Consider the following 11,098-nt stretch of genomic DNA (forward strand, 5'->3'; position numbering starts at 1 on the left):
TTACTGGGTAATACTGTGCTTCTGGTTGTTGCAAAAAGAATTAAGCATTGCGTTACAGTAGCTCATGCAGGGCACAGGAGTCATACGCCTCAGCTGTAATCAGCTGTCAGCCTGCTGATTGCTTTCAATCAGCCACGCTTTTCTACACACCAATCACAGCTCTTTCCCTCATCAAGGCGGTCCGTTTAAAATACGGCTCCCTCCTAAACTGGCTCTCTGCCTTTCAATTCACCTTGCTGTGTGTTTTCCACTTCCTGTCGATTTCATCTGATCTTAATCTTCTTAATCTGACCAGTTTCATTGGATTTCATTGGATCAAATCGACAGGAAGTGGAAAACACACACAGCCGCTGCTGCTGCTGCTGCTGCTGCTGGCAAAGCTTGCATCCACCACTCCAGCCTCCACCTTATAGTTCTTGCATTCTTGCATTATAGGTCTTGCATTTTACTCATTACTGAAATTCACGTGTGCATTGGCTCTAAAGTAAACTGGAATTCAACGTTTGCATGGCTCTAAACTGAATTCAAATTTCCTTGGCTTTAATGTTAAAATGCATTCAAGTTTGCAAGTTAATCTGATAAAATATCTTGCTATGGGCCCGCTCTTGTATACCTGTGCATGGGGGTTTTGCATAGCGTTCCCTGATGTTTCTTAGCATGCTGCTTAGCAAGATTTAGGGAACATCTTAAAGAGCGGAGCCACTAACGCCAAGTTTAACTGCATTCCATTTGTTGCAATAAATGGTTAAATCTATTTGTGACAAAAGTATTCTATTCTTCAGTGCCCATACCCTAGGTGGGGTTGGCGAAAGGGCCTCTCTGTATGGAGTTTGTTTGTTCTCCCCGTGTCCCCTAGGGTAGGTACACTCACAAAAACATGCAGTAATCCTGGTCTCTAAACTGCCTCCCCCTGGTCAGCCAGGGCGCCTGATGGAGGGGAAGGAACTGGTTGGAATAACGTGTTCCTTCCATGCGCTACGTCTAACCGGGGAAACTCCCCCCTGTCGGGTGATAAAAAGGCTTGTTAGCTCTCATGCATTGAAGGAGGCATGAGCTCGGCTCTGGGCTCTCCCTAGGCTGGCATAGGGAGTGTAGCGCCCAGGATTACTTAGACAATTGGCACTGGGTGAAAAAATGGGTTTGCAAAAAAATGTAATTAAATAAAAATGTAATAAAAAGTATTCTATTCTATAGTTTATGATGTAAAAAAAGACTAAGTGAAAAACATATTGACTGGACAAGTTACAGTACTGTACGTTACACAGTCTTTCTAGCCTTTGAAACAGTTCTCCACGACCACTGTTATATTATAAAATTCTTAACACTCTATATAACACAAATTATGTTTTCCTTCAAAAAGGCTTTTCAATTCACAAGATACAGTTCACTGGTCTTAATTGTCTCTCCCCCCCATCTCTCTCTCTCCTTCTCTCTGTCCTCAGACATCGAAGCGTGTGGAGATCCATTCCATCCATACCTACGCCGCACTCTACAAGTTTCTGCCCCAGGAGAAAAACGACTTGGAACTACAGTCAGTCCTGCTCTATACAACCTCTCTGTGTGTGTGTGTGCGTGTGCGTGTGCGTGTGCGTGTGCGTGTGTGCGTGTGCGTGTGTGTGTGTGTGGCGCTGGCCATCTGGCATACTGGAACAAATCCCGGTGGGCCGGCCTGCCGCATCGGTGGGCCGTCAAAGACTCCATAAACTTTTTTTAACCGGCTGTCCTGCAGCCCCGTGTGTCTCTTTACCAGCCTTCTGTGTGCCTGTCACTCGCGGTCCGCATGGAAGTGCTTTGATTGATTAATTGATTGAAGCATGATTGAATACTTTATTAACACATTGAGTGCCAGGTACTATGCATCCAAATCATCCTCGGAGTGCCAGCGTTTTTTTACCGTGTCTTGGCGATCTTTAGACGGCTGCAGAAGCCACAACGTGGACCCGGATGTAAAAAAAAATATGTGTCCGGGCGATGGGGTTAGGGACCCGTCTATCGACTGGAACAATAACATTTCTACAGTGATCTGCCATTTTAGAGCGATCGCCCGTCGAAAATGGCTAGTTTTCACACAAAAAACTAAGATATGGAGCTTTAAGTGTTTTTCTCAAATCATATCATTGGGGCGGACGGACGTCACGTTTTTTGGGATGACATTACATCCGTCCATTCCTTTTTACAGGGTCCTATAGGATCATTCCTAAGTTGCGTTAGAGCACAGAATTTTCCTTCTGCTAAAAGGATAACCAAAAAAAAGGATATAAAACCCCTCATCAAGACATACAATACATACAATACATTACATATCACAACATCAATAGCAGCAAAAGATACATTTGCCCCCAGGGTTGGGGGCAGAGGATAGGAGGCTCCTTCGGTGGAGCTTGCTGAAGGAGTGCGTTGATTCACTGGGGGCAGCGTGCTCCGGAACTGGGCTCACTGGCCAATCACAGCCAATCGGCTCTATGCACAGCAGCCATGTTGGAAAGAAATTGGGTTACTTCCTTCACGGGTGTTACCAATGATACTAATGAAGGCTCTGTCCCATTTCATGTAGCACAGTGGTTCTCAAACGTTTTAATTTCAAGGACCCCCATAACTCTGAGAGTGTACAAATGGAACCAAATGGACCCTTACGGGTCCATTTGGTTCCATTTGTACACTCTCAGAGTTAGACACCCATAAAGGGGCCATTTGGAACGTCCTTAAGGAACCATGAGGGTCCCTGGACCACACTTTGAGACCCGCTGGTGTAGCAGAGTGTTTCCAGTGAGCCAACGTGTACAATATCAGCACCCTGACTCTGTTTGACCAGAATGGAACAGAGCCTTAATTAGTATCATTGGTGACACCTGTGAAGGAAGTAAGGGAAGGGGCCCAACTTCTTTTCAATATGGCTGCCGTGCATAAAGCCTATTCAAGCCAGGATCACACTACATGAGTTTTGGTCAGATTTATCATTCTGTATAGTTAAACTTATACTCCGTAGTACAATGGTCGTACAATGCGTCGTTATCTTGTATAACAGGCAGCTACTGTGTAGAACTGTAGATACATTGTTTTGAGCGTCGCAGCGCCCACAAAGTGACTCGTTTCATGGTCAGAATTTGATGGCCTCAATTTGGAAACATTTGGAAAGTCTAGAAGGACATCCTTCCTTTCATTTATTTTCAGCCAGTAAGATTTAGTGAGAATGTGGGATTAGTTGGGTAGCATTTGGAAAGTCTAGAAGGACATCTTTTAATTTGTTTTCAGTAAGTAAGATTTAGTAAGAATGTGGGATTAGTGCCATCTATTTTCTAAGAAAGATAATAAAAGAAATAAAATGTGTGGGTTAGGGTATACATTAGACTACTAACTACTACTGATACTGTATATAATTACAGTACATTAAACCCCCCCTCAACAATAACTGATCACATTATATAATGTACACCCAGGGGAGGCCTTTGCGTACACCCGTGTGTGTGTGTGTGTGTGTGTGTGTGTGTGTGTGTGTGTGTGTGTGTGTGTGTGTGTGTGTGTGTGTGTGTGTGTGTGTGTGTGTGTGTGTGTGTGTGTGTGTGTGTGTGTGTGTGTGTGTGTGCGCGCGTTGCTAGACACTATCATGCTTTTGATGTGGATTTCAGTTCATAAGTCTATTAAAACAATATTTACAATACAGCCCATACTGACAGCTGTCCGTCTCAGTGTTCCTACAATTCCCATGTTGCATTTTGCAGGCAAGCATCGGCCTGGCACAAACATTGCGGTCTTTGACCGCTATCGTATCAACCTCATTCATATTTTCTGAAGTCAGGGTCACTGGTTTGCAACACTTTCCAGCAAAACTTTGCGCTGTTTCAGAGACACACATTAGCCCCTACAACAATTTTTTTATACGATAAAGTTGAAAATTGTGACAGTGTGGTCTATCTATTTTCTAAGAAAGATAATAAAAGAAACTAGAAAGTACTGTTCCTGAAGAAACAGTGTGGGATCGCTAAGAATGTTGATGGTATTGGGTATTGATATTGTTAGTAGTGTTAAAGGTTTGAAAGGTTTAAAGTTCTAAAAGTTTGAAAGGTTTGAAAGGTTCTAAAGGTTGGAAAGGTTCTAAAGGTTTGAAAGGTTCTAAAGGTTTGAAAGGTTCTAAAGGTTTGAAAGGTTTGAAAGGTTCTAAAGGTTTAAGAGGTTCCAAAGGTTTGAAAGGTTCTAAAGGTTTGAAAGGTTTGAAAGGTTCGAAAGGTTTGAAAGGTTCGAAAGGTTTGAAAGGTTTGAAAGGTCTGAAAGGTTTGAAAGGTTTGAAAGGTTCTAAAGGTTTGAAAGGTTTGAAAGGTTCTAAAGGTTCTAAAGGTTCGAAAGGTTTGAAAGGTTCTAAAGGTTTTAAAGGTCTACGGTTCTAAAGGTTTGTCGGTGTTGAATAGTGTAAAATGTAGTTTTCTAGGGGAAAACTGTGGTTGCTAGGGTCTGATAGCCGGTTGCTAGGTTCTAATAGGTGGTTGCTAGGGTCTAATTGGTGGTTGCTAGGGTAAAACAGGTGGTTGCTAGGTTAGAAAGGTGGTTGCTAGGGTCTAATCGGTGGTTGCTAGGGTATGATAGGTGGTTGCTATGGTCTAATATGGTGTTGCTAGGGTCTAATAAGCAGTTGCTAGGCTCCACTGTAGCTAAATAGGATTGCCCCATTGAAATGAATGGGATTTTTTTTAGCAGTAAAAAGTGAAATATCTCTAAAAGTACAAATTATTAAAAAAATTCAAATGGTAGCCAATATGTCCTAAGTAGGCTGAACGTTATAGAGTTGGAACGGAGTTTCTAGCTAAAAGTATGAATTTCCCCATTGAAATGAATGGGATTTTTTTAGCAGTAAAAAGTGAAATATCTCTAAAAGTACAAATTATTTCAAAAATTCAAATGGTAGCCGACATGTCCTGAGTAGGCCGAACGTTGAAGAGTTGGAACGGAGTTTGTAGCTAAAAGTATGAAGGACTAGTTAGGGGCCAAAAAACTGTCCCAAAAACGGTGAAGATAACAGTAGTGTGATCGCTTTAGCGATCCCACAATAAAATGTGTGGGTTAGGGTATACATTAGACTACTAACTACTACTGATACTGTATATAATTACAGTACATTAAACCCCCCCTCAACAATAACTGATCACATTATATAATGTACACCCAGGGCAGGCCTTTGCGTACACCCGTGTGTGTGTGTGTGTGTGTGTGTGTGTGTGTGTGTGTGTGTGTGTGTGTGTGTGTGTGTGTGTGTGTGTGTGTGTGTGTGTGTGTGTGTGTGTGTGTGTGTGTGTGCGTGCGTGCGTGCGTGCGTGCGTGTTCATTTGTCACTCTGAGGAACGGAACAAAGCAATACGAATGAAACCAGATTATTGCAGCAACATTTCACCCATCATTTATCTGAACCTTCAGTGCAAGACAGATTTCCACTGCAGTCTAGTTCATCAGACGTGTGTGTGTGTGTGTGTGTGTGTGTGTGTGTGTGTGTGTGTGTGTGTGTGTGTGTGCGTGTGCGCGCGCGTGTCACGTGAGTCTATGTGTGTGTGTGTGGGTGTGTAGGGAAGAGAATTGCTGGAGTAATCAGGCGTAAGAGAAGGTGTGCATACCCAGCTAGAGCCACACACACACACACACGTGCAAACACACACACACACCTACCACATACAGTATACACGCACAGGCCATCTGCCTCCTCAGTGGGACAATGGGGAGGCACCCAGCTGGGTGAGGTGTGCGTGTGCATTAGGCGTGCAAAAGTACCGTGCTAGGGTCTCGGTCCCACGCGGCGCTGACGTTCTCCTGACTCATGCATAATGTACATGCAGGCTGCACACAGCCAGGTATACAGTAGCGCCTCGCCAAAGTGCTTTCACACCACTAATTATCCATCGATCAATTGCACACATTCACTTGCCGCGAATGTGTAAACTACTTAGAAATGGTACCAGTAAGAGAAAGAAATATGCCAGACAACTATATAACAACATAAGACAGGGAGACTATCGGTCACTTTTTAAACCTTTTTTAGACCGGGAACGCATCAAAAATATATAACTAAAATCTTTGCTTCTGGGGATTCTACAAGTGTATTCTAAATACTAAAATCTAAATATTTTGTTCCAGGGACCCCCAGAAGTTGTAACAGAGTTAAAAATGTTCGCTTCAAAAAATATATATTCAACGATTTGCACAAATGTTCACGATTTAAAAAAAATAGCAGATCTACAAGTTCATAGCGCGGCACTCGGTATAAAATGACGCAGATGCTAGACACTATCATGCTTTTGATGTGGGCTTCAGTTCATAAGTCTATTAAAACAATATTTACAATACAGCCCATACTGACAGCTGTCCGTCTCAGTGTTCCTACAATTCCCATGTTGCATTTTGCTGGCAAGCATCGGCCTGGCACAAACATTACTGTCTTTGACCGCTATCGTATCGACCTCATTCATATTTTCTGAAGTCAGGGTCACTGGTTTGCACCGCAAACAAGGACATGAAGGCAGCAAAACTTTGCGCTGTTTCAGAGACACACATTAGCCCCTACAACACATTTTTAATACGTAGAGATAAAGTTGAAAATTGTGACAGTGTGGTCTATTTAAAGAAGAGGACAACACTCTTTCAGACAGAATACGTGTTTGTACATTACATCATGTCACACCACATCACTGTATTATTATACAGTTGGAGTGAGATGGAGCTATGAAGTGAAACCGGTATAAGGGAAGCAAATAATGTGGTTGGAATTTTTTGGGTGGTTCACTGACCTCAAGTTATAGGACATTAGTGTGCGTGTGCGTGTATGTGCGTGTATGTGCGTGTGTGCGTGTGTGTGCGTGTGTGTGTGTGTGCGCGTTTTGTCAATGTCCCCTTATCAGCATATTTCCTACGGCCTTGTGTCCATCTGTTGTGTCTTTGGGATTGCATTTAAATGCTGATATGATGATAATTTCTTGCAGAAAAGCAATTCCTGCCTGGCGGTGTTCTGTGCTGTCCTCTCCTCTCATTATCTGCCTTCTCCTCTGTAGCACAGTGGTTCTCAAACTTTTCTTTTTTCTCAAGGACCCCCAAAATGATATGTATTTGGTCACGGACCCCCATCTAAAAATATTATGTTCCAGGGACCCCCAGAAGCAAAGATTTGGGTTACAAATGTTCGCTTGAAAAATATATATTCTAAGAGATTTGCACACATTTTCACGATTTTTGAAAAATAGCAGATCTACAAGCTCATAACGTGGCACTCTGTGCCGCGCTATGAGCTTGTGTATCTGCTATTTTTGAATATAGCCAAAGTATAAAATATGGTTAAAGTGGTTAAAATGACGCCATATTAACTAGTTTGGCTGGGGACCCCCTGGTACCCCCCAAGGACCCCCCGGACCCCACTTTGAGAACCAATGCTCTAGCAGACTCTCCTCTCCTCCTCTTCCTCCTCATCTCCTCACCTCTCCTCTCCTCTCCTATGCTCTGCAGGCCCGGCGACAGAGTTCAAGTCACAGACGACTCCAATGAAGACTGGTGGAAGGTGAGTCATTAAAATTATAACTCTTATCTAACGCAATAAAAAGCTCCACCTGGGCTCCTACTATAACCCATTCAATCCAGGAACGCATCTGTGTCACTTTAGATTTATTTGTAGCTATTCAAAAATAGCAGATCTATAAGCTCATAGCGCGGCACTCAGTGCGGCGCTATGAGCTTGTATATCTGCTATTTTTGGGCTGAAAATCTTGAAAGTGTGTGCAAATCTTTGAATATAATATAACATTTTCACTCAAATCTTTGTTTCTGGTGGTCCCTGGAACAAAATATTTTGAGATGGGGGGGGGGGGGACAAATACATATCATTTTGGGGGTCCTTGACATGAAAAAAGTTTGAGAACCACTGATATTATAGCAAAAAAAATTAGGATTTAGAAGACATTTGTAGAACCCCAGAAGCAAAGATTTGAGTTACAAATGTTCGCTTGTAAGAAATAATATATATTCAAAAGATTTGCACACATTTTCAAGATTTTTCAAAAATAGCAGATCTACAAGGTCATAGTGTCACTCGGTGCCGCGCTATGAGCTTGAAGATCTGCTATTTTTTAATAGCCGAATAAATCTTAAAATGACACAGATGCGTTCCCGGTCTTAGTGGGTTAAAGTTCAAATCAATAGTTCCCGTTTCATCACGTAGCACTTGCAAATATATATTTTGGTAAATGCCGTGTCCGGTCAATAAAACGTTATTGCCGAAATGTACCCTCGCATGCACAAATGCCCTTTACACAGACCTGATGACGTTGGGACGCGTTAAAGCTGCCCCATCAGAGCAGTGAGGTTCAGTCGAGTACAGGACGGAGGTAGAGACATTTAGAGATGATAGGAAAGACGTACAGACATTCAGAGACAATAGGACAGAAGTAAAGACAGACAAAGATGATGGGATAGAAGTAGTACTTTCAGAGGCGACAGAAATGAGATGTGGACGAGTTCAAAGAGCGGCACTCATGGCTGCTCAGTTTAGCATAATTTCAGACAACGTATAAATTAAGCTTTAGTCAGCATGAGGATCAGAGCAGGGCAGGTTTCCAAAGATGCTTTAATGAGCAAACAGAAGATCTTAAGAGGATAGAAGATTCACTGCACTAATGGGGGACAGACAAAACAAATCAGGCTGAATGTCGTCTAAGCTAAAACAAAAAAAAGAAGGAACGATAACGTAGAACGTGTAGAATACATTTTTGTTTCTCCTTGGTTAAAGGTATAGTTCACCCAAAAAAATACTTTTTTTCCTATCGATTAGTAACCCCATGGAGACTTAATTTCGGTAGGCAGCGGTTCCGGTAGGAGAGACAAAGGAGACTCTTTGTGTCTCATCGGAACCGCTGCCGGCCATCAAACTATTGATTTAGGAATGCGACAAAAACAAAATATCCATGAATTCAAGTCTCCATGGGGTGACTAATCGATAGAAAAAAAGTCATTTTGGGGTGAACTAACCCTTTAACATGAAAAATTAGAAGCATTGCTTGTGAGCTTGCTGGATTTATAACCCTGCATAGCAAGCAAACTAAAGACCAAGATCATGGAAAATTTGGGAGAATTGGAGGGCTAAACAAAACAGAAACCTTGGGAATCTGGAATCTGAACCATGTGTTCTACCCTTCAGATTAGCTTCTCAAGGGGTGCCTGGTGGCTTTGCCAGTCGGTGCACGGACCATATGCTCCTTGTGAGCGCGACCTGGGTTCGAGTCCGATCCCCCGTCTCGTCTCGCACGTCTCTGCACTCTCTCTGCCCTTGGTTTCCTGTCTCTCTACACGGACACGTCTGAAAATAGACAGAAAAGCATAACGACGTCAAAATAGATTTGCCTCTCAAAGACAGATCGCAATGCCACGCTGACAGCTTATTCAGGGAGAGGAAATAACCACAGGAAGAATAACAATGTTTGTGGACGATGAGAATCGTAATGATTCACTCTGGCACCAGAACAACTGTTGGTGGTGAAAGCCGGTTTATTCATCTTGAATGCAAGAGGAATTTTTAGAAACAAATGTACTAAATGTTTCATGTTAACGGTTCAGGTCAGAACAGTTGGTACGTGAATTAAAATATTTATAACAGTCAAAATCTAAGAGTCTGTGTGTGCTGTGTGTGCGCTTGTGCGTGTGCGTGTGTGTGTGTCTGCGTGTGTGTGCGTGTCTGCGTGTGTGTGTGTGTGTGTGTGTGTGTGTGTTACCAGGGGAAGAGCAGGGACAAGGTTGGGTTTTTCCCCGCTAACTTTGTGCAGCGGGTTCGACCCGGCGAGCGCGTATGGAAGGTCACTTCTGGTTTCCAAGGCAACCGAGAGAAAGGCCAGATGACTGTTAAAGAGGCCCAGGTAAACTCTCTCTCTCACACGCACACACACACACACACACACACACACGCACACGCACACACGCGCGCGCACAGTCACTCCGTCTTCCCTTTCCTCTCCCCCTTTCGTTCTCTCGCCCTTTCTCACTCTCTTTATGCACTCATAAGCCTTGAATATATTTGCAAATGTATGCAAATGCATGCAGGGAAAAATCTCCAGGGTTGTTGTCGACAGCGTTTGACGACCTCCTCTTGCACTGCAGCAGCCTCATAATAAAAAGGCACCGGTGCTGTTCGTCACCGCACATCACTGCCTCTCCTCCTCATCCCCCTCTCTCTCTCTCTCTCCGTCTCTTCTCCTTTCATCCGTCTCTCTCTCTCTCTCGTTCTGTCGCCAGTCGTGTAAAGTAACTAAGTACATGTACTCAAGTACTGTACTTAAGTAACATTTTTTGGGTACTTTTTACTTTACTGGAGTATTTCCAATCGTCAATACTTTTAATTCTACTCCACTACATCTCAGAGGCAAATATTGTACTTTTTACTCTGCTACAATTATTTGAAAACTATAGTTACTAGTTACTTTGCATAAATCATTACATTATAAAACACATATTAAGCACTTTAGCCATATTTTATAGGCTATTTGAAAATAGCCGATCTACAAGCTCACAACGCGTCGCGACCTTGTAGATCTGCTATTTTCAAACATTTTTAGTACTTTTACTTTTGGTACTTTAAATACATTTTGATACCAATACTTTTGTACTTTTACTCAAGTAAATGTTGAATTCGGGACTTTCACTTGTAACAGAGTACTTCTACATTGCAGTATTGATGACTTTTACTTAAGTAAAACATTTTGAGTACTTTTTCCAACCACTCTCTGTCGCTCCTCTCTCTCTCCATCCCGCCCGTGCAGATCTGCGTGGGGAAGAATGAGGAGGCGGACGGCTTCCTGCGGCTGAGCAGCGGCAAGAAGAGGGGCCTGGTCCCCGTAAAGTACCTCCTGGAGATATGATCGGCAGCACGGCGGTCCCCTTAATACCCTTGACCCTCACTCTGTCCTGTGACGTTCACCAGCCGTACAGGGTTTCTCAGGAGCGTTCGCCCACCCCTCCCACCCAACGACACCTCACAGAACAGCGACAAACCCTTAATTCCACCATATACGAACTGTACGGGTGAATAAAACTCGACCAAAACCCCCTTGGCTGGTGAAGAACTGAGCGGGAATTCTGCTCACTTTGT

At 43.1% G+C, this 11,098-nt stretch overlaps 1 protein-coding gene across 1 annotated transcript in view; it reads left to right on the forward strand.

Moving 5' to 3' along the window:
- LOC308105501 (SH3 and cysteine-rich domain-containing protein 2-like) overlaps positions 1-10,868 on the forward strand; it is a gene marked incomplete at both ends in the record, with an annotated part of 69,929 nt that extends 59,061 nt beyond the window's left edge. Inside the window, 4 exons of the mRNA XM_080456265.1 lie at positions 1,443-1,531; positions 7,474-7,525; positions 9,732-9,869; positions 10,770-10,868. Coding sequence (XP_080312391.1) covers positions 1,443-1,531; positions 7,474-7,525; positions 9,732-9,869; positions 10,770-10,868 — 378 coding nt within the window. The remainder of the gene's footprint in view (positions 1-1,442; positions 1,532-7,473; positions 7,526-9,731; positions 9,870-10,769) is intronic.
- Between the last annotated feature and the right edge of the window lie 230 nt (positions 10,869-11,098).

Source organism: Gymnoscopelus braueri (assembly GCF_963280865.1).
Source record: "Gymnoscopelus braueri genome assembly, chromosome: 17".
Lineage (NCBI taxonomy): Eukaryota > Metazoa > Chordata > Actinopteri > Myctophiformes > Myctophidae > Gymnoscopelus > Gymnoscopelus braueri.